Consider the following 26,568-nt stretch of genomic DNA (forward strand, 5'->3'; position numbering starts at 1 on the left):
CCACAAGCCCTCTCTTCTAGAGTGTGCAAAGTGTAGCTATAGCTGAGCTAGGCACAAAACACAAACCCTAGGAACAAGCTTCGAAGAGATCGAGTCAAGAACAGCGAGCGAGCTACAGAGAAAGCATGGTATATGAGCACCGGTTAAACTGACATGGGAAGAAAACTCTCACCGGTTTAACCGACGTCACAGAGCCGGCAGCAAGAGACAAGCAAGCACCGGTTGATCCGACGTATAGATTTGAACAGCGTCGGTTCAACCGGTGTTACTACACCGAATGATCCGACAAAATCAAGAGTCAACGTCGGTGCAGTTGTCCAGAGACACCTCAAAACGGACTTAACGAGCACCGGTTAAACCGATGAAAACAAAACCCTAGCGTCAATGCAGTTGTCCAGAAAGACTGCAAAACGAATCGCACTGAGCACCGGTTGAACCGACGTTGATGAATTTCTATACGTCGGTGCAACGAGCAAAACAGCACGCAGGGATCACTGGCTTCACCAGTTAAACCGATGCATGTGGAACTAATGCACCGGTTCAACCAAGCAGAAAGGCCAAAAACCCTAAAAGCCAAAACTTCTACTCACCGGTTGATCCGACGATCTTGATCTCAAGCGTCGGTTCAACCGGCGATAACGAAAAAACCCAGCCCGAGCAGAACTGGTGTTTCACAGCCCGCGACCTTTGGAAAACTTGACGATTGGAGGATCAAAACAAGTCCAAAGAGGCTCAAATTTTGCAGGCACGATCACAAAGATCTTGTGAACATACCCACCAAAAGAATCGACGAATCACTCCATGGTTTGGGAGGAATCGAGGAATTCCCGAGCAAGAACGGGGTTTTCCTAGAATGTGAAAAGCTTCGATTTGAAAAGACTCATGATTCCGTAGGATTTAGCACTAGGCTAGGTGGATTAGAATCACTTCAATGAGTCACGTGATCATCAAGAAACAACCCCTCATCTCGTGCACAAGAATCGACACGGGAAAATCGAATTTCAACCAAACAAGGCACAAGATGTATGAAATTGAAACGAATTCAAAAGCCCCGAGGGCACAAGGAGGAGAGGGCCTCCTTTCCCGATCAATTTCATACAAGAGTCTAAAAAATCCATAGCCCTAAAATCCTAATCCTAGAGAAGAAGGAAGGAACAGGGAGGAGGAGGAGGAGGAGACGCCTGGGAGAAGGGGCGGCTCCACGTCTGGGCGCCAGGCAAGGAGCAAGGAAGAGAGAGTGGGTGAGTAGATATTTATGCCCACTAACTCCAGAACTAAAGGACTAAACTACCCCTAGACTTAACTAGACACTAGAAAGCCCGTAGGGGCAAAACCGGAAAAAGATACAAGGACTCATCTAACGGCCAAGGTTCTTTCTTCGAATCGAAGTCTTCTCCGCGATGCCGCCGTGTTGATGAAGATCCGGTCCGCGGTTTTGGAGGGTCCGCGAAATCCGGGTAGGTGGCCGGTTTTGAGAAAACCGCCAAAACTCCACGCGCGGGAAGATTCCCGCCTCCACGCCGTGGCCCTAGACGCCGTTCCTGCCTCGGCCTTCTGACGGCCCTAGACGCCGCCCGATGCCCGTCACCTCCTCGCCCGCAGCGAGGCCCTAGACGCCGTCGATGTCCGTTCCTCCGCCAGTCCCGAGACCGACGCCCGTGCCTCCACGACTTGGCGTCTTCAACCGCCGTCCGCCGACTTGGTTTTGTGGCGCAAACCAAGAAACCCGCCATCCACCGGTATTTGCGCCCTCGATCCAGGAGTGGACGCCACAGCTGCCGCCCGGTTCGAGTTCCGGTCCCGACTGCCCTTCACCGCCGTCCACCGCACGGTCCATCGGCCACAGCACCTCCACGGCAGCTCTCCGTCGACACTCGACGCCCGTGCACCTGCAACTAAAGACCAAGCACACGATCACACCGCACGGTTGACAATTCACTCATCACAGCCAGGAGAAGGTACTCAACATTCCTCACAATGATGCTATAGTAATCATTCACTAATTATAAATTAATACAACTCGTTAGATTCGTCTTGCGAATTAGCCCAGGGGTTCTGCAAATAGTTGTATACATAGATTTTTATTAAATATCTCTAAATAGTAAGATTATTCTCGATAGCTAATTTTTAGCCCCTTAGAATTCAAACGAGCCCATGGTCCCCAACAAGCACATATCTAAGGAACTATCAAGAATCTGCTTCAAGCAATTTAATCCAAACGAGCGCCAATCCGATGGGACATATCTCCTCGATGCAATCCAACCCGTCAAATTGCCTTAAACCGAAAATTGATCACAATCAAGTAAAAAGATTTCGCGATCAGTGTGGGGGGCTGGGGGCAGACGTAAAAGTGGCGAACTACCACAGGGTCTACACATGAGGACACCATGCCCAAACCGCTACCGTATGATGCAACCACTTGATCTTTTGTGCGTAGGGTAGTGCCCGTGGCGCCCCAGGCCGGGCTAGGCGACCGCCTGGACCAGCCAAGGAGAAACCATGGGTCGAACGAACCGAAGCTGGGAGATCGGGAGTGCGTGGTGGGCACGAGGGTGAGAATCAGATGTTGCGCATGCAGGATGCAGCTGGTCCACGGCGCGCGTCGCGACACGGCCGCGCCAACTCACGAGTGCCGCCACCGGTCGCTCAGGCCAGGCCACTCCACCAGCACCTACTACCCAGCAGCAGCAGCAGCAGCAGCAGCATCATCATCTAGCTTAGCTCCCAGTTGGGAGCGTGCCAGGCAGCCAGCTGCCACGGTGCATGCCGGCATGGCGGCTAGCTCCAGCCTGGGCGCCGCAGCGCCGGCCGCCTCGCCGGAGCACGGGTGGCCACGGCGCCACGGTCACGGGCGCGAATCCGGTGCGTGCAAACCCATGTCCGGCTGCCTGGTTTCCAGATCGCATCACCGGATTCTCCTGGCAGCTGCGGCTGCAGCCGGGACCCGGGACACAGTCCTTTCCTTAATCGTATACCCCCCGCCCCCCCCCCAAAAAAAAACTAGTTGTACAGCTTAGATTTTGTAAAAATTGTTACCGAAGATCATCATTTCATGTAGGATCCACTTCTATTTAGATTATTTAGCGCCAGATGTGGGTCATGATTATTTAGTGCTAGGTGTGGCACTCAGGACCACTGTTTCAATGCCACTTTGTATCCCTCGTGATCACAAATTTTGTAATGTTTCCTATGTATTATAAAGTTTGAAAAATTATATGGTAACATATCAAACTATTTTTAAGGATATTTACGTAATTTGTTACCATTTCATAGTTCATCCAGTCTTACAACTCCGATCTTTCTGGGACGGGGAGGATAGGAAGAGTATGATAGATACTTTTTCAAATTTTTTTATGGTTTGATGTTCTAAAAAAATATTCTTTCGGTGGGTTTGTTGCGACGCGATGTGTCAGGTACTCGAGATGCTCGTCTCATGCGCCGCTGGCAACCAGACAATCAGTGATCCATCCCGAGATGTCAATAATACAAATATCAGATGGACAAATTTTGTAATGTTTGGGATGGACCCAAAGATTCGGAGGCGAGCGATCCTTTCTAAATCAGAAAAGCTCGTGCGAGTGGTGTTCGTGACAGTGTACCAACCGCACCCCACGTGGTGCACGCGTTTCTTTTTTTATTCCCCCCAAAACCACTGGTCAACGATCATCAGTCAGGATTTTCATCTTGCAACCGCACAAGAAGCTGCAACACACAGGGGACTGGCGACACACAGCATGGATCAGCAATGCACGCAGAAGCAAGCGACTTGACACGGATGAACCGGGCATGGACTGCCTCGAATGCGGGGCGAATCTAGCATCGGGTCAGTCGGGGCTCGAGCTCCTTCTACCTGTGCTAGAAGTATGGAGTCTCTTAAGCTCCTCCTATAAATTTATAACAATTAAATCTTGAAAGAGTAACTATAGGTAGAAATAATGTGAAACAATCCCTTCTAATATCTTTTCTAGATCTGCCAGATATTGTTAGATATACGACTAACCTAACTAGTATTTTTTGAAGGGGTCTGGTTAGTTAACTTGTTACTACTAAACAGTAGTGGTATTCAGAAACAGAGGTAGAGGTGCCGTACCAGCCGGTACAATATACGTCCGGGCGGGTAGCTAGGTGGTCTCTTTTGGGAGTTATGGACAGGATGGATCCACATCCACATGCGCTCACGGTGCCCTGACCTGCCATGTGCGCCCGAGCCCACTGTATCTGCATGGTCGAGCTCGAGCTACAGGTATCAGTTTACAAAATCAATATCAGAATCCATGCGCTAGGAATTTTGAAGAATCTAATAAGTCATTTGTCGCGTAATTAGAGAATGATTACTGTAGTATCACTGTAGCCAATCATCGATTAATTACCGTTATTAGATTCGTCGTAAAAAATTACACTCATCCCTGAAAAAAATTTACAAATAAATTTTATTTAGTATTCTATGCATGAAAAAAAAATTCTTAATTTGCATGCGCTAGAGAATGATAGGGAATGCCAGAGGAAAACAAACTGGGCCAAAATGGTCGTTGAGTGCATTGATTCGTTCAGAACTGATGCGTCACGATCTGCTTTGCTCCAGTATTAGTGACCGTCAACCACCCGCAAAGCAAGCGCAGCAGCAGCGGTGAATGTGGGGCGAGGGATCGGCGTTCTGCTTCGAAAAAAAGAGCAGAAACTGAAAAGAAAAATAACAAATACTGTAGCAACCACCCGTTGTGTCCTTGTCTTGTCCTCGTGGTCCTGTGCTCGAGAAAAAAACAAGCACGCGTCTCACGTGCGAGGGTGACCATGAAAATGACCGCACCGCCCCGCCAGAGCACCAGCGCCCGGCGTCCGGCGGTGGCTCGCACGTCGCCGGCGGGCCGGCTGTCCAAACAGGTCACGCGGCGGCGCCTTTCACGGGTCAAGCACGCCGTGAAGGCGTGAACGCTTCCCCGCCGCCCGCGGCCCGGCGGCCGGCGGCCGCCGGCCCGCCCCCGCTGCTCTGACTGCCGAGGTCAGGCGGCGAGCTCGGATCCAATCAGGGCGCCGCGGCCTTTTAATGCACGGGTCAATCAGGGGAGCGCGCGGCGACCAGCGGCATCAATGGCGTAGATCCGATCCTGTAAACCTATAAACACAAAAAAAAAATCATATCGAATATTTTGATATATATATATAGAATACTAAATAAAATTTATTTATAAAATTTATAAACCTATAAACTTTCTTGCTGAGACGACGGAGCCGGAGATCCCAGATCTGATCTGAGAGCTGAGCCACCAGGCAGGATCTGGTAGGCGAAAGAAAGACGACTGCTTTGCCTGCTTCTTGTCAGGCTTCGGCGCAAGTGGTTCGGCTCGTAACTGTGCATCGGCAGTGGCGTGTCGCGCGGGCACGTCGATCGTGTGTCGCTGGCGCCAAGGAAGCGGCGGCACGGCGCGATTTTTATTGTTCACCGCAATTTCCACAGCTTCCGTTCCTTTTATCGCTCTTGGGCTAGCCGTGGCTGTAGCTGGTGCTAATGTGTTATTAAATAAAAATGCTGCTAATTAGCTGGAGTTCATGATTGATGCTGGTCTAATATGAAAGAAAACACTACTAGCTGATTGTAAGAGAAAAGATGGACGAGCGGACAGGTGCACGTCCTTTGCTCTTTTTCTTGCCTGCCACAGCTTCGTCAGCAGTGCAGCACGCCAGGAACAGACTAGACAACGAGCGTTGAAAAAAAAAAGAGAGAAGACACCAGGCAACAGTGACTGTGCCAAGGCCACCATCGTATCGATAGCACCAAGCAGCAGCGGGCTGAAAATTTTGGATGCACGGGAACAGCTGCACAAGTCAAGAACAAACAAATGCGGCGGCAGTTTGTTGAGGATCAGAGGAACACGATCCTGAAGACAACCCCGGAAGCGGGATTTCCGTTGTCGCGTTCATTGTATCTCAGAACGGTCAACTGAAACATCGGATACAATCCGTCGTGTTTCTCTGCGTGACGAAATCAGATCGATGTGCCCCGCACTCTAAAACAAACTGAGTATTCTGCACACAAAACAAGCATTCGTTCTTCAATATCTGCAACTACCTCGGCTGCTTACGTGTCATACTCATACTCATATACTCATACATGCATACAAGCCTAGCCTGGCACCTCCAAATGCATCGCGATCAGAACTGCAAACATTCTTCAGCACAATTTCATTTCTTTTTTTTTCTGCGCGTATGAGCTCCCACCAACTCAAGCATCGATCCTCAATGCGCCCAGGTCGAGAGGAACCACTTATTCTGTTCAGGTACGTGTGGATTTGTTTCATTCCGGTCCAGCTGAGGGGTATAGCAATAGCAATCATCCTAGTTGGCAATGAACTGGGAGCATTCTACTCCCTCCGTTCCAAATTATAAGTCATTCCAAGAATCTTGGAGAGTCAAACCATCTCAAAGTTTGACCAAAATTATAGAGAGAAACTCAAAGATTTATGACATCAAATAGGTATACTATTAAAATATAACTAACAAAGAATCTAATGATACTTAATTGGTATTGTAAATGTTATTATCTTGGTGTATAAATTTGGTCAAACTTGAAAAATATTGACTCTCCAAGATTGTTGGGATGACTTATAATTTGGAACGGAGGGAGTATCTCATTAGTAAGTAACTCTTATATTTCTTTTTATTCTAGAGCCTGCCAATGCAGTCTGTGTGTGTCTGTCTGTGTGTCCACAGAGAAGGAAAGCAAAATATCAACCAGCAGTCTGTACTCTGCTCCATCGGCTATCATCGTTGTCGATCCGGTGAATATAGTTGTACCGATTTTCTCTGATATAAGTCACCCCAGACCATATTCCTCGAACAAGAAGGATGCTTGCAAACACCATGCTTCCAAATGTGCAGACCACCTGTGCACACAAAACATGAACCAGTTTTACTGAAAGGGACAAAACAAATTCGCAACATCATCAACGCAATAGAATGCAAAGCCATTTATATCATGTCATGTGCTCCTCAAAGTACAATATTCCAGTGATGCACGCACCAACTGAAAAGTTTGTAGATATGCTCTAAGCGGACAATCAAATTTACTGGGCTTGCCATCTTGCCGACAATCAAACTTATTTCGAGAGTTACAAGAAACAAACTGAACATGACATTTGTTTAATATTCAAAGCATGCCATTTAGAATTATATTTAAAGCATTGAGAGGCATATGACAAGAACATTGTATGGGCTCCCCGTTTAAAACTTTAAATGCAGTCAGAGGGAATTTCCAACAAACTGACCAATGTGAGCCTTATTAATGTCTTACACACAAATCTGGCCACATGCTGACGAATCCAGTTGCTGGACATTTCCTGACCTGGTATCAGGCAGTTGTGACCCTATCCTAATTGAGTAATTGGTGAGTTTATTGCACGGATCAACCACTACTTGATATCAGTTGGAGAAGACCAAGTAAATTGCACCGGGAGTTTATTGTGAACAAATTCTTTTGGGTAGTACTGGTAACCAGAAATATAACACGAATGACATGTGTTGGTCACCTTCAACTTCAATATGGACTGAACCAACAAACTACTTCAATTCACACTATAATTCAGAAGATTGGCATGATCCTCCATGATATTTGCTTTCTGATTCTTGCCAATTTCTTTATCAGCCAGTACCACCACAAGTTACTCCTAGTGTACATTCAATAGATCGGTTCATGCTCATTTCACCTGCTGCGACAATTTACAAGTACTGACAAAAATATTCCTGGCTGAAGCTCGAATGTGGTTCAATTGGCTCCCAGCCCAACAAACCAAGGTAGTCTGTGCCGAGGCAGTACAGCCAGTACTTAACAAGCCCAAAATAAACTGGAGCTTGATGGAAACTTAATTTCGTTAGTTCTTGACAGTGATATGTCTTACAGCCTCATAGTACCAGGCTTGGGCAGCAAAAATTTTGGTTAAAATCAAATGGGATCTTTCCTGGCCCAGCACCAAAATCTCCAGGTTTCTAAAGGCACAGTTACAAGCCCAATTGACAGGATTCAGTGAGGAAGGCCTACTTAGACAACAAAGAGGGCGAGGGGCTTGAATACACAAGGTGGTAGAGGTGCTCAAATTGCAGATGGGCTTCAATTTGACATAGGCCTAAAAATTGTTGACTGAACATTTAATTGTAGAAGGGTTGCTACTTGATAGTGTATTTTGCTGTTTTGATTATCAAGTGATAATGGGTACTAGGGCAATAAAGGATAAGCACAGAGAAAAAGGCTCCCACAGGGCCTGTAGTCTGCACTCATGCACTCAGTTTTTAGCAGAAGACCCAACTAAAGTAGACAGCAGATAAAGGGTGTACCCAGTGCAAAAGCTCCCACACAACTACACAAGGTGGGTCTGGGAAAGGGAATTCCTACACAGTGCAAAAGCTCCCCCACAAGTTCCTTTGAAATTCTGCAAAGAGGCTGTTTCGAAGCCAGGATCTCCAGGCCGCCCACAAGGTAGGGAGCCTCTACCACTGCGCCAGGTCCACCCTTCTAAATTAGACAGCAGATAAAACTTGAAAATTGCTATTGTCTGAATGCAGGGGCCAGGAGTAACACTAGCTAGAAAGTAAGAGGAGTTCAAAGTTAAAAAATACTAGATGCAGAGTGACAGGGTGGCTTATCATTTATCAAACAATATAAACATGCAACATATTGAAATAAGGAAATCCCCATTCAGATAATATTATCAATTTCGTGAGTTAGTATGTTCAATACTTTAATCACATATATGGTAATCCAAAACTCACATATGGCAACAGGGCTTTTCACCATATTTTACCACTCAGATAATTACAGTTTACAATTAGTCAATTACCAACATATACACATCCTGCCTGTGGCTAACTGGAATCCAGCCAGTTGCCCTGACCCCTGAGTCTACAATCATCCTAGCATATTCATCTAGAGGGTGGCTGATACACATACACCATCATATTGTGAAGGTCTCAGCCAGGCATGACAAGGAGGAGATGCTGCATCGACCGAGCTCAACCTTACTGGCTGCTGTAGAAGACAACCCTCAGGCTGCTCCACTAGACTAGTACCTTACCATGCAGCAGCTGACTTCGTGTGATGGGTGCTTCTACAATCCTACTCTGGCTGGTTCTACTTAATTATCTTGTGCCCTATGAATTATCTGTACTAAAGCTTGAGCTATCACAAATCTTTGCAGTAAGCCTAACGTGCTTCATTATACTCTTCCTATTTGAACCTATTTTCTCTTCTGCTGAAGAACCAATTCCGAATCTGCTAAACCCATTCTTTGAGTACGTAAAACGATGAGTCATGAAGAACAAAGGTGATCCCCTGATTTAAGGGAAATAAATACCCAACTAATTGAGCATTATTTATAAATTTCGAACCATGTGACAGCGCACGTAACAATCCTAGTATTATTTCACAATTTTAAGAATCAAGGTAACCAACAGCATATTTTAGACAAATTCTCCAAGCAGCATGCAATGGATGTCTCTTCAACATGAACTAGATACTTGATCCCTGAATCTAAATGCCATTCTGAGGAACAAACTACACTGCTATCCAGCGCAAGTAACATCAGACAAGCACAGATCGAGTGATGTTTCACAACTGGTGCGAGGCAGGCCATGAAACAGCTCAGCATACAAATGCGTCGCTCACCTCGAGAAGACCCTTCAGGATCCATAAGAACGTCAGGACAAGCACGCCATTGACCGAGAACTTCACCTGCATACGCACGGGCAACACCAGATCAGGACCCAATACCGAGAGATCCTAGCACCATTCCTCCGCGACGCCAATTTCCAACTGAAATCTAAATCGAGTAAAGAGAAACGGGGAGCGGAACAGACCAGCTCAGCGGGGACGGAAGGCGGCAGCACGGACCTGGCGGCGCGGCCCGCCCGGCGGGAGGCCTTCCTGAACACGGAGTGCAGGAACCGGGCCAGTAGGTCCAGGCTGCGGTCCTCGTCCTCGTCGTCGTGCTCGTCCGCGTCGTCCTCGTCCTCCTCGCCGCCTTCCCGGTAGGAAGCGGTGGCGCCCGAGAGATCGCCGACCCAGGGGCGGGCGTCCGGGACGACGACGACGGCGTCGGGGTGCCGGCGCCGAGCGGCGCGGAGAAGGCGAGTAGCAGGAGAGAGGCGCAGGTGGCGGGGGGATGCGGAAGGGGAGGGGTGGAAACGGTGGCGGGAGGCAGGGGCGGGGAGGAGATGGGGGAGGAGGGAGGTCGAGGTCGCCATGGCAGCGGGGAGGCAGCGAGCTGGTTGGTGGCTTCGTCCCGAGTTCGTGACCGTCCACCCTTTTCTTATCGGTTATGTTTGGATTTTAGTGTAAGTGGAGTTTGTTTCTATAACATTGTCCAGAAACCGTTGCAAAAATGGAACAGCATCCAAATTTTGACTTTAAAAATATCTTAACATGTTTTTTATTCATGAACAATGCAGTTTGTAACTGGAAAGATTTTCTAGACATTGTTAGATCGGTAAAATCAATTCGGTAAATTAAAAGTTCCATCCGCAAAATTGATTCAGCAGTAAACCACATATCCCTTCAGCAAAAAGCCACATATAGTCACTATAGTAATTGTAGATGTAATAATCTAGTTTCTCGAATATGTTTATAAAGGTAGGGTTTACTTGCATTTATTAAAGGTGTGCATGCATGGGTTGTTTGGGTTGTTTTGTACAAAAAAATTCACATTGAATTTTATTTATCATTTCACCAACTTTTCTACCATTAGAAGTAACATATAAGATTGTTACATTTCAAAAAAAAGCTCACATGGATTGTAATCCAAAAATGTTAATTCGTGTTAGTATAACATATATGTTCCATCCATTTCAAATTATAGTTCGTTTGATTTTTATAGATATATAGTTTTTTCTTGTGTATCTAGGCATACGTTGTATCAGATGCATGATAAAAAAAATATATTGTAATTTGGGATGGGAGGAGTAGAACAGTAGAAAGCGCAATACTGGTATCAATGGAACATATACTCCCTCCTCCCAAGAAAGATGCAATTCTGGCTTCTTGAGGACTCAAACAATTCCATGTTTGATCAAATTTATACAAAATAGCATTAACATTTATGTTACATAATAAGTATTATTAAATTAATCATTTATTATGCTTTCATACTAAATCTATTTGGAGATATAAATGTTAGTATATAAATTTGACCCCTCAAAGATCGAGAGTTGTATTCTTTTGGGGATGGAGGGAGTAGTTTTATTATGCTCTAAACCACCTCCACAATTTTGTATTTTGTGATACATGCAGTTAAATGTTATAAGCTTATTTACCTGACTAGAAAGATTGCCTCGCTACGCTACGCCTGTAGAGGATGCGTGATGTGCTGCTGGTTTCTTGTTGATGTTGCATGGATGATTGATTTTTAGGGCCATGGCAAATGATAGTGTTAGCGCTTAGGAGTGGCAAGATTGCCTGTGTGTTTGATGATCCGTATGATCAATTTGAATGGGAATCAGGAGTTTGAAGTGCCAGATAATCTGATGCAGATGACATGAAGCATCTATATTATCCCATTACTAAGATAAGTGTTCTCAGTGCTTTACTGCTAGCACCACAAATATAACTCGGCACCTTTTGGCTGTGCACTTGTTCATAACTACAGGCACTGAATCAAAGCGATAACTGGAAACTAAAATTAGAGAGGAAAATAAATGGTTTCCTAGACATAATTCTATGAAAAAAATGAAACATAATGTGCGTCATCAATTGTATGAGCGTGTTGCTCCTCATATTGTATAGCACTGCAGAAAAGAATTCCATCACAAGCTGGAATGAGTGCAGGGAGGCAGATGGACCTTGCTCAAGTAGCACGTCAGATGGGAAACAATTCCAATCTGGAAATGGCATTTCCATGTTGTCAGATTGAAAATGACATTTAGAAATTTTTAGAGGCAGCGTCCTTTGCAAGAATTGCAGAGACACAGAGAGTTCGGTGAAATAAAGAAATAGATACAGGTGGAATGCTGGAATTGCATAGAGGGGACATAGTAGGCTGTAGAGAAAACAATGGTAGAATATTTTTTTATTTTTAACCTATTTTTAATTTTATTTTAAAAATAACCCACCCGGATATATATTTGCAGATCTAATCTTTTTGGTCGCGCCGGTCTGCGTGGCGTGACAAAAACACACTGTCGCGCCACATGCATTGGCGTGACAAGATGTGCCACGTTGGCACGCTTCGGAGCGCTCGGAAGAGGTCTGCCAGCTCATATTCCACGTGTCAACCTTATCACACCACTCCCACCGGCGTGACAGTACAGCCTTGTCACGCCAGCTTAGAAAAATCATATCTTTTTCATACGAACTCGGATGGAGATGATTTTTATACAAAAATTGTAGCTCTCAACGAGATATACAACTTTGTAGTTTTGAGTTTTTTCATTTGAAGTTATTAAGATGGTTAAATAATTGATTTAAACTTTTGACAGCATATTAAGCACTTTACCTCTATCGGATCATCTCTAACTTGACATGTTTATCATGGTTCTACAAATTAAGTTCTATATAATATTTGATATATGAAATAATATGGACTAAATAATAATAGTTCGATAAGAGATACAATGAGAAATCAAACTATATCATCATTGAGTACGGAATATAATGCAACACTCTATGTATTATTAATTATAGCTTTAACTTGTGAGTTGGTCCATGCTAATAGCGTGGCTAGTTTTGGTACATTTTGTTTTTTATTATAAATACTTTGTTGTAGCAGGCTATTTTGTTTGTTCCCCTAGAGTTTGTTCTTCAACCACTATACAACACTAAGTCTTATTATACATATTTTCACATCGCCTATCAAATTACGTGCATATACATTATATCTATTTTGTACAAATCAACTCTGAAGTTACATGTGCATATGTACAACCGTTTTGCCACCACCACCTGTATGGAGACTTCTCTACTACCGTTGTGCCGAATTTCTTACGGTCCCTGATGTTGTTGGAAGCCCATATACAAATAAGCATATAAAACAATCAATAATTGTGTCATTCTTTTGCATCCATATATTATGTTGTTTTGACCCCATCATCATGCCCCATCATTTTACTTCCATCTATCAGGATCAACCTGTTTTGATCCCCATTAGACGTGCCATACGGCGTAGTCGATTGGGTGGGAAAGTCTGACGAATTTTTGTATTCGGCATGGACTCTATAATTATATTCTAATTTTTTTAATTCTTTAATTATGAAATTAGATATTTTTCAATTGTATATGATATGGCCTCTTGAGTCAGTTTAGATCATTAGTTCTTCGTAAAATCCAATTGTGTAAATCCTTCTCCTTTTTAGATTAATGTATAACTTTCTAGACCCTCTCGACGAACGTGGTGGCTCTTTTTTTTCTATAACAACACTTGCTTATTAATATAATATATATCTGGAGTGGTGGGACCATGGAGGCACCTTGAGTGATGATCTTGGCTAGCCAAACCAAGCAGTGCAATCGATAAGCGTTGCGCTGACCAAAGGAGATACAGTGAAAAGAAGGCCATAAGATGGAGAACAACAAAGAACTCATTTCATCTAAACCATTTAATTACTAGTATAAAACTTACACATTTGTATCTTTTTCAAACTGTTATCATATTTTAAGATCTTAATCTTTCAAAAAAAATACTTGATCTAGCTTATAGCTATAATTAATATCTAGGGAGTTGCATTATATTTCATACACAAGGATGATATAGTTTGATTTCTCATTGTATCTCTTATCGAACTATTATTCGTTAGTCCATATTATTTCATATATCAAACATTATATAGAACTTAATTTGTAGAACCATGATAAACATGTCAAGTTAGAGATGATCCGATAGAGGTAAAGTGCTTAATATGCTGTAAAAAATTTAAATCAATTATTTAACCATCTTAATGACTTCAAATGAAAAAAAATCAAAACTACAAAGTTGTAGATCTCGTTGAGAGCTACAATTTTCGTATAAAAATCATCTCCATCCGAGTTTGTATGAAAAAGATATGATTTCTCTAAAGTCAAACCTTGTCACGCCATCGGGGGTGGCGTGACAAGGCTGTACTGTCACGCCGGTGGGAGTGGCGTGACAAGGTTGACACGTGGAATATGAGCTGGAAGACATCTTTCGAGCGCTCCGAAGCGTGTCAACGTGGCACATCTTGTCACGCCAATGCATGTGGCGCGACAGCGTGTTTTTGTCACGCCACGCAGACTGGCGCGACCAAAAGGGTTAGATCTGCAAATATATATATCTAGGTGGGTTATTTTTAAAATAAAATTGAAAAATAGTTTAAAAATAAATAAAAATTCGACATAAATGGAATTCCATTGCACCGTACAATCAAGAATAATTTGACGAACATTAATCATGAACTAGTGTATGAGGCGCGCCATTGGCGCGCGGCGAATAACGCTGGATTGAAATCATGCAAAAGAAAGGGATGCGGCGGATTCGGCGGTGGTTCTAATTGGAAGGGATAGACTTGTCCGTTACATAAATTTTGGAAACAATGCTAAGAACTGCCGAAATACACACGAAATAGTCAATGGAAACGGCTCGCAGGCGAGCGCACACAGCTGCCGAAACGATAAGCTATTTAGCCTGCATTGTGTTGCAGGGCATGGCTTCAAAAGCTGCAGCCTTTCTGTTGCCGAAGCCTGCGTGTAACGAACATGGCACCATTTATGCCATTTCGAGTGATTTTGGTGATCGTATGAAAATGCAATTAATATGACTAATAGTTTTGTTGAGTGAACATTTCTAGATCCCAGGGATGATATAAAAAGGCCATACAAACAAATACACGAAGAAAGAACTCAAAGAAATGCTGAATTGGACGAGTTCTACTGAAACCAGTAGCACCGGAAGAACCGATGCCTATAGCATCGGTGCATCCAATGGTTGTCGGAAGATCCGACAGCCTGACTTTGATGCAAGACTGAGCGCCTCTGGAGATCAAGTGAAGAAAGAATGAAGCACCAGTTGAACCGACGGTGTCAAGAGAAGCGTCGGTGCAATCAACGTACTCAGCACTGGTTGAACCAGTGGAGTGTCGGAGCAAGGCATCGGTGCAATGACGTCAGCAAGAGCAACAGCTACATGGAGATCAAGAGGCACCAGTTGAACCGACACTAAGTCATCGGTTAAACCGGTGGTTACCAACTCAGCTGCAGAAGTGTCAGAGTTGCCAACGGCTACTTCAGAGCGCAGAGTGACTGTGTAACATCCCGAAAATTCACTAAATAAATTATGCGCTAAAGTTGTTTTTGTCATTGAGCTCGACTCAAACCCTGAACCCTAATCCCCAGAGCCTCTCCCGAACAACCCGACAACCGACTTCAATCCACGTCCCATCTCCTTCAACGCGACGCGTCGTGACCGGCCGCCGCGAATCCCGCCCCTTTTTTTTTCCTCTCTCTCCTCTTCCCTCTTCCCCTCCGACCGCGTACCACACCTCCCGCGGCCGCACGCCACGCGTGGCCGACCGCGGCCGTGGTCGCCGCTGGCGCGCACCGCCCCTCCCCTCCTTTTTCCTTTCTCTCCCTCCCTTTTTCCCATTTCCTTTCCCTTTAATTCTTTTTCTTATTTTCTTTTTCTTTTCCCCTTTTCTCTTTTCTTTTCTCTCCCTCTCTCCTTCCTTCCTCCCCCTCCTCTGCCTCGCTCCCGGCCGTGCACCACGCGCGCACCGGCCCGGCCCCCCCTCGCCGCCACTCCGCACGGCTCGGCCCGCGCGCACCCGCACGCGCCGGCCACGCTCCGTGGCCGCCCGTACGCCCAGTGCCCCGAGCCGCGGCACCGCGCCGCGCCACGCCACCGCCCGCTCAGCCGCGCGCGCTCCCAGCCCGCGCACCGCCCCTGCCGCGACACCGCCACGCCACCACCCGCTCAGCGCCGTTCGCACGCACGCGCACGCGCGCGCCGCCGCACCGCCCGCCGTGCCGCCGCTGTGCCACCCGCTGCGCCGCTCGCCACCGCCCAGAAACGCGCGCCACACGCGTTCCACGCGCACTGAGCCGCGGCGAACGCGCCAAGCCGCAGCAACGTGAGCTCCGCCGAGCCCACGTGCACGCCTGGCCGCGCCGCGCGCCGCCCGCTGCTGCCCGCATAGCGCCGCCCTGTGCTCACCGCTGCAGCACACGTCCCATCACCCATGCACAACCTCGCTGCCCGTGCGCCGCTCCACGACGCGCGAGCGCGGCCGAGCGCCATTAAGGCCGCCGCGCCGCCCGCCTGGCGCCACCTACTCGCCACCAGCCACGCCCCCCCCCAAACCGACCTACATCGGCTATAAAAGGCCCCGCCGGCGCCGCTCCTCCGCACCCAAATTTCCCCGGTCACCACCGCCTCTCCTCGCAGCTCACAGCGCCGCCGCCGCCGCCATTTCCGCCCGCCGCCGCTGGTACGCGCCGCCCTGCTCCCTCGCCGCGCCCCGAGCCGAGGTGAGCTGGGGAATCGAACCCCACGCCCCCTCTAGCCCTTCTCCCCCACCCCCGGCCGCCGCCGTGGTCCAGGACGGCCCAATCGGCCGCCGCCGGCACCCCGGGGACACCTCCCCTGTTTCCCAGCGTGGGAGGGAGGAAGGGGATGGCAATTTTTCCAAGAACCCCTCCCCCTTTTCTTTATTTCTTAAAGAAACCTTCCACCCTTTTGTCTTTTTGCAGAAACACCCCCACCTTTAATATATTTGCGAATAAACCCCCCTCCAATATAAACTTAATCTCAAGTATACCCCTGACCTCTCCAGAATAACCCAAAAGCTTCCAAAAACTACAAGCAGACCCCTGCCTACCCAGGATTATTTACAACCAGGCCCCTGGCCCCTTAACTAACCCTCGAACCTTTGCGAAACCTATTATTTCATGCGCCTAAACAACTCCGATTGACCCCAAACTTTACCATGTCACTTCTATTATAGTTTCGGGCCGCGCTATTACCAAACCACTCAAAGATGTCACTTCTATCTCCATATTCTATGTGATTCCGATTCGAGCTCAACGATAGATCTTGTATTGATTGGATGTTTGTTGTGTGTGCTGTAGACCGCGGTGTGAACGAAGGAGAGCCCGCTAACGAGCAGTACTGCGAGCAAGAGAACGAAGACCAGTTCCGCGACCCCGAGCCCGAAGGACAGGACTTCCCCGAAGGCTTTGAAGACGGCAAGTTCAATCCCATCCTTTGATGCATGTTTCGGTCCTAGATTTTATAAACACAACCCCATGGCCCGTTTTATAAAGTTGCATATGTTTTACTTGCATGAAAACACGGTTGGATAGCCACCCCTTGATTTGTGACGACTATTCCTTGACCACCTAGATTAATGTCTGATTTTGCTTGGACGTTAATCGATATTAGAACGCTTAGGACTCTACTCATAATATAATTTATTTGATAAAGAAAATGTGTGCGTGTGGGAAGGGAATAAAAATGTGGATTTTCGAAAGATGAGTATGGACGGGATGGACGGCATTTCTGTATGGATTGCCGATTGGTGTGCTTATGCCTGTGTGGCAGGGCAAAGAAGGGAGATATCCATCTTGTCGTGTCTAAGGACCGAGTTGGTGTGTCATCTCACCTAACTCCTTTATCGTGCAAACCACTCGACCGTTGAATGGGCAACGGCGTAGCATAAATCCCACTAGTTGGTGTGATAGCCATCAGGAGAGCTGAGAGCAACGGGTGACTAAGGAAAAGGGATAAGCCCCGAGTGACTTATGCCCGGTTATACCTAAGTGAACGGTCGATGACCCCTTGGTGCATCCCGTGATGGCTAGTCAGGCTTAGCTATGGTGGGTAATGGCTATGTTGGGATCTACACCGACACGACGGTGTTCGAGTTGTGGTATCCTACTTGTGGGCAAAGTTGCACACCTCTGCAGAGTTAAGAATCTATTCGAATAGTCCGTGCCCACGGTATTGGGCGAGTTACGGTGTGGTCACATAACTAGTGTTTCCTTGGGATGGGCTGGTGTGAGTTGTTTTGGAATTGTGTCCGGCAGTTGTGCCGTGTGCTACGACGGACGGGGAGTCCGGTAGCAGTTTTAAAACCTGAACTCTGTGTTACTACAAAAACTGATTTCTAAAAGGTTCTCCGTAAAATAAACCCCTGCATAAAATGTCGTTTTTCCTGCAAATTAAACCGTAACCATATCCTTGATTTACCTATGCATATTATTCTGTTATAACCCCCTCCGTGGGTGTGGTTGGACTTGCTGAGTACGATCGTACTCACCCCATTCTCACTTTTTACAGAAGAAGACCCGGACTTCGTTCCAGACGTCGCCGAGTAGGGTTATCGTTCTACACCCAACCTTGCTGTGGAACCGGCCCCGTTGAGATGCCTCCGCTGTTGCAGTACTCTGAGCCCGTAGTGGACCCTATGTGGTTTGCAGTCTGGTGTTATGTTGTAGCTTGGTTAATAATTATCATCATCTGTATCGAGTGTCCTCCAAGGTTTGTACGGTTTTGAACCATCTGATGTAATAAATGTGGCATCAGCCTCCTGGGACTGGTGCTTTGTATCACATTTAAGTCTTCTCTTATGAGGGGACGCTTCAGACTGGAAGAACCGATACCCTATACATCGGAAGTTCCGATGCCTACGCGGAAACTGGCTAACAGCTAGTTCGAGTTGGTGGCCTATATATACATCTCACCCCGGCCATTTGAAGATTGTTGGAGTCCCAAGACATCTCATACACACCCAAGAACACCTCCAAGCCATACAAGAGCTCATTGATCATATCCTTAGGTTTTAGCACAAGCTTTGTAAAGTGTGAGTGCTAGATTAGCTCTTGAGTGAGTGAAAAAACAAGGTTGAGATTCTTGTGGCTGGTTCTAGAGTGAACCACACTTGTATTACGGTGTGCCGGCCCCTTGGAGCAATTGGTGGCTCGCCGGCAAGTCAAAGACCATCCGGCTTCGTGTGGAGCGGCGTCGACAACATTGTGCGGGGGACGGAGACCCCTCCTTCGTGGGCAATGTCCCTTAGTGAAGATCGGGATCAAGGTGACCGTGATTGTGTTCACGGAAGAGACTTGATTGCCGGGAAAGCGATGCTCTTCGTGAGTGCTTCAACAACGTGGACGTAGGGGCGTCTTTGTGGCAATCCGAACCACGGGATAAATCCTCGTGTCGAGAGTTCGCTTTCTCTCATCCCTCCCTTTAAGCTTCCGCATTTCATATTGCAACTTGTGTGCTGTTACTTTCTTGGTGTAGTATCTTGTTAGGATTGGCTATAGGTTGTAAAACTTTTTTGGGATGAGGGTTTCACACTAAGGTGAATCGTAGTTGCACATCTAGATAGCTTGATCTAGTTTAAGTTTTGTGCAAACTAGTTTGAGCCATAGGTTAAGGTAAAAAAATAATAGTGACTAATTCACCCCTCCCCCTCTTAGGCTAGAGCACCCGATCGCTTTCAATTGGTATCAGAGCCGGGACTCACTTCTCTAAAAAAACCCAATTTCATTGGCAAATTTGTGTTTACCGGCTCATTAGATCGGTAGGCTTCACCGCCTAGTGAGTTAGCTCTTAGGGGGAAAGGATGGATCCTTTTAGACCCGCTCCACGGTTCGACGGCATGGGCTTCCAACGATGGAAGGTTTTGATGCAAGCCCATCTCCAAGCGACGGGGCTAAACGTTTGGAGAGTAGTGAGTGAAGGGGTAAAAAATAATAGTCAACAAGAGAAGCAAAATGATGTCACTGCCAAATACATAATCTTGTCTTCTCTTAGTGACAATGTGTTCAATCGTGTTTATTGTTGTGAAAATGCTAAAAAGCTATGGAAGACTATTATTGAGAACCATGAGGGCACGGAGGATGTTGCCAACGAAAGATATCATGTTCTCATTGATAAGCTTAATAGCTTTAAGCCACTTGATGATGAGAATGCCGAATCTATGTACTCATGTTTGAACACTCTTGTGAATGAGATCAATTCTTTAGGTGTAAAGCAAATTGAAGACTTGGAACTCATTCACAAGATACTTCACTCACTCCGAAGGCCGTACTATGATTTGGTGACCACAATTCTATATGAGAAAGATCTCAATACAATGACACAAAATCAAGTTCTCAACAAGGTGATCGCTCATGAGCTACGCAATGACATCAAGGCAAAAGCGTCATCTTCCTCACCAACACATAGTGCACTTGCATGCAAGCAACTCAAAAAGTTGAAGAAGATGGCCATCAAAGGTAGCTCAAGTGATGAGGAAGAAGAAGATGCAAGAAACTCCTCAAATGATGAAAAAGAGCCAATGCACCCCAACCTCTACAAGCAAGTAAAAAAGATGAACAAATGCTTGAAGAAAATCAACTCAATGGGGTATATGATCTTCCTCAAGGATGGGCCTCCCCATCAACTCATGAAGGTTGAGAAAAAATTCAAGAAGAACAAGCAAAAGAAGGAGAAGAAGCCCAAGCATGAATCATTTGTCATATTTGGTGAATCGATAAGCGGTGGTGAAGAATCAAATGCAAGTTCATGTGATAAATCAAACAAGAAATTCACCACCCGCATAGGATCATCATCCAACACTTGCTTTATGGCTAAAGATATGGATAGCGATGTAAGTGATGATGACTCCAACTCTCCTTCAATTGATGAACTTCTTGACCTTGTTCATGAACACCAAAAAGTCATTAAGAAGAAATTAAAGGAAATCAAAAACCTTAATGCTCTCAATGATCTAAATGCTTCTCTCGCTACAAATTTTGAAGATTTGATGTGCAAATTCAAATTGATTAGCAAGGAGCATGAAGAGCTCAAATTAAAATTTGAGAGCATTAATGGTACTAATGACTTTTTGGAATTGAAGCAAACTATCCCTTGTGCAATTCTAATCTCTAGGATAGATGCTTCAACTTCTTGCATTGATTTAATTGATGAATCTTGCTCTAACCCTTGCAATGAGAAATGCAATAAGAATATTGTTGTAGAATCATGTGATGATCTCATTGCCAAGAAGAATGATGAGCTCAAGCAAGAAGTGGAAAGACTCATGAAGGACTTGTATAGATTGAAGGGCAAAGGCATAGAGAGCAATGTCCTACCTTCTCAAGATAACTGTGAAGACATGGTGAAGAAGCTTGAGAAGGGGTCCACCGTGACTTGCTCAAAGTGCCACAAAGAAAGCGACAAGTCCAACAAGTGTCCTCAATCAAGAAAGAAGCTTCCGGATGAGAAGAACAAGAAAAAGCTAACAATTAAGAGTTCTCTCATCTACACCAAGCCCAACCGGAGGAACAAAAGCAATAGCACCTCCTATATGATAAAAAAGAAGACCAATGGGAAGGTGGTTGCTCACAAGGTTGGGAAGAAGGAAAGGAGTTGGAATCACTCCATTTGGGTGCCCAAGGACATAATCACCAATATGAAGGGGCCTCAAACGGTGTGGGTTCCAAAAGAGACTTGAAGCCCAAGAATGGCTACGGGAGATTTGGAGACTTAGCTTACAAGTTGAAGAAAAGATTCAAGTCAAAAAAAAGCTAAGCTCACAATTTGGACATTTATTGCCCAAATCCCCCATAAGGTAATGGTAGTTAGATTTCAATTCAAGCATCATGTAGCTCCATTGCTCTTGCTAGGATATTTGCATGTCTTGCATCTCCTAGTGTGATATATGGTGGGTTACTTGTGTTATGATTCTAATCCATGAGCAACCTACATGGTTTGATAAGTGTGTAGAAAACTACACAAGGTTACCCTTCATGGTACATAGTCTTCATAAGGTATGTATTTCATTTGTGTACCATGAACACAAGCTATAGGGTAAACTTCCCAAATTATTGTCAAAAACTATGTGTATACTTTTGCTTGGTGATTCAAACACTAAATGCACACATTTAGAGGGAGTTCATCCTATGGTTTGTGATTTTGAGATTAACATATTTGCTAGTTTATCTTTTGTAGTCTCACGATAGAGTTAACACTCTAAGAGAATGTTATTCACGCTCAATGTGAACAAACAACTCTATAAGAGTGATTATATATTTTGTGCTTCATGCATATTGAGCCATACTCTATTGAACTTAAATGCTCATATCTAGGTTCATAGGCTATGTGCTCATACATTTGCTTAATCTTGGTGTATCAAGTGCTCATCTTCTAAAGACTTTCAATTGATTGCAAATCACTTTCAATTGGTACATGCAAGGTAAACAAAGAAAAACTCCCGAAGGTATGCAAGGTTCTAAACTCATTCAATTGATATCATTGTCAAACCTTTATTATTTTAGAGCTACCTCCGAGTATGATATGATCTAAGCTTTCTTGTTGGAACATCTAGTTGTACACTTGACTTTCACATTATCATTTTGTGAACACATTTGTGGAAAGCTTAGCTCATGTCATGCTAGTTTCGTGATGTTGTGATCCACCGTAGTAAATTTGCAATTGGTATCTTCATTGATATCATACTATTGGATTATAAATCATGGAACTAACTCCCTAGCCTAATAATCTTCTCTTGAGCTATATTGTTCTGCAAGACCTTTTAGGTGCAAGACCTTTTAGGTGATTTGATTCCAAAGAGGGAGAAATATGGATCAAAGCAAGTAATATTCCCAACAAAGTGGGAGAGATGTTCCCAAGAAGGGAAAATATATTCCAAAGGGGGAAACATGCCGATTGGATCAAATCAACATATGAGAGAAGAGTAGCAAATATGGGAGGAACAAAAGGGGGAATCATGGTTTTAGGGGGAGACCAAGCCGTCATTGGATGATGGAAGCATCCAAGCAAGTGTAAGTGGTTCAATTTGACAATTTTTGCAAATTTTATACTTGGTTTGATTATGTTGTCATCAATCACCAAAAATGGGGAGATTGTAACGAACATGGCACCATTTATGCCATTTCGAGTGATTTTGGTGATCGTATGACAACGCAATCAATGGGATTAATAGTTTTGTTGTGTGAACATTTCTAAATCCTAGGGATGATGTAAAAAGGTCATACAAACAAATACACGAAGAAAGAACTCAAAGAAATGCTGAATTGGACGAGTTCTACTGAAACCAGTAGCACCGGAAGAACCGATGCTAGGCATCGGTGCATCCGATGGTAGTCGGAAGATCCGACGGCCTGGCTTTGGTGCAAGATTGAGCGCCTCTGGAGATTAAGTGAAGAAAGAATGAAGCACCAGTTGAACTGACTGTGTCAAGAGAAGCGTCGGTGCAATCAACGTACTATGTTCCAGAGACGATGTCAAGCGCGAGGTAGCCACGCCTTCAGCACTGGTTGAACCAGTGGAGTGTCGAAGTAAGGCGTCAGTGCAATGATGTCAGCAAGAGCAACGACTACATGGAGATCAAGAGGCACCGGTTGAACCGATACTAAGTCATCGGTTAAATCGATGGTTGCCAACTCAGCTGCAGAAGTGTCAGAGTTGCCAACGGCTACTTCGGAGCGCAGAGTGACCAGAAAAACTGATGCCCTATGCATCGGAAGTTCCGATGCCTACGCGGAAACTGGCTAATGGCTAGTAACGGCTAGTTCGAGTTGGTGACCTATATATATGTCTCATCCCGGCCATTTGAAGATTGCTGGAGTCCCAAGACATCTCATACACACCCAAGAACAACTCCAAGCCATACAAGAGCTCATTGATCATATCCTTAGGTTTTAGCACAAGCTTTGTAAAGTGTGAGTGCTAGATTAGCTCTTGAGTGAGTGAAAAAAGCAAGGTTGAGATTCTTGTGGCTGGTTCTAGAGTGAACCACACTTGTATTACGGTGCGTCGGCCCCTTGGAGCAATTGGTGGCTCGCCGGCAAGTCAACGACCCTCCGGCTTGGTGTGGAGCGGCGTCGACAACATTGTGCGGGGGACGGAGACCCCTCCTTCGTGGGCAATGTCCCTTAGTGAAGATCGGGATCAAGGTGACCGTGATTGTGTTCACGGAAGAGATTTGATTGCCGGGAAGCGATACTCTTCGTGAGTGCTTCAACAAAGTGGACGTAGGGGCGCCTTTGTGGTAATCCGAACCACGGGATAAATTCTCGTGTCGAGAGTTCGCTTCCTCTCATCCCTCCCTTTAATCTTCCGTATTTCATATTGCAACTTGTGTGCCTTTATTTTTTTGGTGTAGTATCTTTTTAGGATTGGCTATAGGTTGTAAAATTCTTTTGGGATGAGGATTTCACACTAAGGTGAACCGTAGTTGTACATCTAGATAGTTTGATCTAGTTTAAGTTTTGTGCAAATTAATTGGAACAATAGGTTAAAATAAAAAATAATAGTGCCTAATTTACTCCCTCCCGCACCCGATCGCTTTCACTGCGGAGGCGTCGTCTTTGCCGCGCATGAACCGGAACCTGCATCGATTAGGAAACAGGCACCAAAATGGAAATGAGCAGAATGTGTTAGCCACTTTCAGCGATGAAAAGTAAAGAAGGCAAAGAGAACGCACCTGTGATAACAAGGACGACTATGCGGGCCTATTACCGCTGGTCTAGTTCTTGAGGGCACAACGTCTGATGTAGGAACAGGCAGCCACCACATGGCGCTTAGCGAAGTCGAGGGTGAGGTTGATTGCGCCGGCAAGGGTGAGCATAGCCGGAGGAAGGAGCTGGTACAGGACGTTGTTCGTGGCTAGTCTTCTGATGGAATTTTCATTGTTGGGCAGAGTGCATATGAACGCAACGGTTCAGATCAGCGTGCCCGTTGTCAGGCAGAGTTTCGTGTTCTTGATCAGTGTAGCACATAGCCACCATAGCGGGTATGCATGGGAGTGCAAGGCATGATAGACGACTGCATAAGAGAGCACACCAAATATCGCGAACAACAAACTGTTTTGAAATGGCTATTCAATTCGAAACCATGACCATATGGGCTAGCAACACCACCACCAAATTAAGGAACTTAGAGGGCTACAGGTAACAAAATCTCAAGTTATTAGATCATTGAGATTCAGATGTGTTGACGACCAAAATTGTCACCGGTCGAACAGACCGGTCTGACCGGTGCTTTTGAGCGGTCTGACCGGTCTGGCAACACCGACCGGTCTGACCGGTGGGTCTGACCGGTCAGACCGGTCTACCTGGAATCCGAGTACAACTAGAACTCTTTGTAGATTTAGATCTGTAATAGGATTTCTTGCGGGATAAGTCCACCCCACCATATAAATATAAAAGGTCACGGCCGATTAGGACATCCAATCGATCAAATCAATACAACTTTTATCATTTTACTTTTCTCTTGCCCTAACTTTTCCAATCTACTATTTGCTATTCCTCCGTCGTCTCTACGTCGATTGAGGGCGTTCTAGGTGGCCTGTCGACCCTAGAACAACCCTACGTGCGCCTGCCCCGACGGGTCTTCCCGGGCTAACGTTCGTAGGCTTCGTCACCGATCTGCCGGCGGCGACCGGTCTGACCGCTCCAAGGGACCGGTCTGACCGGTCTACGCAGGACGCGCTGCAACGAGCTGCCTCTTCGCGCCGCACGTTCGAGTGCGTTCGTGTGTTGATCCTGAAAGGCGTCAACATACTTTTTTGGCGACTCCGCTGGGGAAAGAATCAATCGGCTGCCATGGCCGGTAAAATTCCTAAACCTAGCGATGTTGATGCCGCCAACATCCAAAGGCCGACTGTTCAGCAACTTTCGGTCGAACAATAGAAGGCTCTTGATGACATCCAGAAGAAGATCAGAGAGGAGAAGGAGAAGGAGATCCAGAAGCTGGAGGAAGAAGCCATGAAGCAGTACATCTCGCACTTCTCCATCGACCGACAAGGGAAGGTCACGACGGATGCCGGCTTCGATGCTTCACAGTTTGAGGTAAATTTCGATGAGAACAAGCAGCCTGTCCTTAATTCTGAAATAGCTAATGCTATAGATGATGCTGTTTCTTCTCATGTGAATAATAAGTTGGAATTTATTGGTCAAAATATGCATGATATGTTTGATGACCGTTTTAGCCGAATTGAATACATCTTGGTATGAAGTCTGTCGGTAATAATGCGTCTACATCTAATACCGATAAGACAATTCGTGGTTCGGCAATTCCAACTAATAATGCTATTGTGACTAATTCGGCTAATCAGCAAAACCGAATTAATTATAATGCATCACCTCATGCCAATGTGCCATATGGAGCAGCAAGTTCGTTGCGACATTCCACACTGCCAAACTTTGCTCAACCTAGTAGTCCACTGATCACAAATCGGCTTAACGCCGATGATGTTGGATCAGGTAGTATCAAAGAGGAGGCGATTAAGATATTTCGGCAAACTTTTGGTATAGAGCCTAAAGCCAAATGCCGATCTTATCAAAGGCCATACCCTGAGAATTACGATTATGTTGCATATCCTCAAGGGTTTAAAATTCCTGAATTTGTTAAATTCACTGGTGATGATAGTAGAACTACATTGGAGCATATAGGTCAATTTATTATACAATGTGGTGAAGCTAGCACTAATGATATTTACAAATTGAGGTTATTTCCTTTATCTCTATCGGGTGCTGCATTTACATGGTTTATTTCATTGCCACCCAATTCAGTTTTCACTTTTGCTGATTTAGAGCAAAAATTTCATGATTATTTCTTTAGTGGTGAA

General features: G+C 45.4%; 1 protein-coding gene across 2 annotated transcripts; it reads right to left on the bottom strand.

Annotated features, from left to right (window-relative positions):
- Positions 1–6,022: 6,022 nt before the first annotated feature.
- On the bottom strand, positions 6,023–10,310 carry LOC120691284. 2 transcript variants are annotated; one of them, XR_005682166.1, is made up of 4 exons: positions 9,844–10,295; positions 9,653–9,718; positions 6,624–6,881; positions 6,023–6,364 (listed from the first exon to the last, which is right to left on the bottom strand). XR_005682166.1 is itself a non-coding variant. In XM_039974326.1 (3 exons), exons 1-3 carry the CDS (start codon positions 10,228–10,230, stop codon positions 6,726–6,728), a joined length of 609 nt encoding a protein of 202 aa, XP_039830260.1. In that variant the 5' UTR covers positions 10,231–10,310; the 3' UTR covers positions 6,630–6,725. The 2 variants fall into 2 exon arrangements, 1 of the variants encoding a protein (XP_039830260.1); XM_039974326.1 differs by lacking the exon at positions 6,023–6,364 and having other exon boundaries at positions 6,630–6,881; positions 9,844–10,310.
- Positions 10,311–26,568: the final 16,258 nt, after the last annotated feature.

The sequence above is a fragment of the Panicum virgatum genome, chromosome 9N (genome assembly GCF_016808335.1).
Source record: "Panicum virgatum strain AP13 chromosome 9N, P.virgatum_v5, whole genome shotgun sequence".
Lineage (NCBI taxonomy): Eukaryota > Viridiplantae > Streptophyta > Magnoliopsida > Poales > Poaceae > Panicum > Panicum virgatum.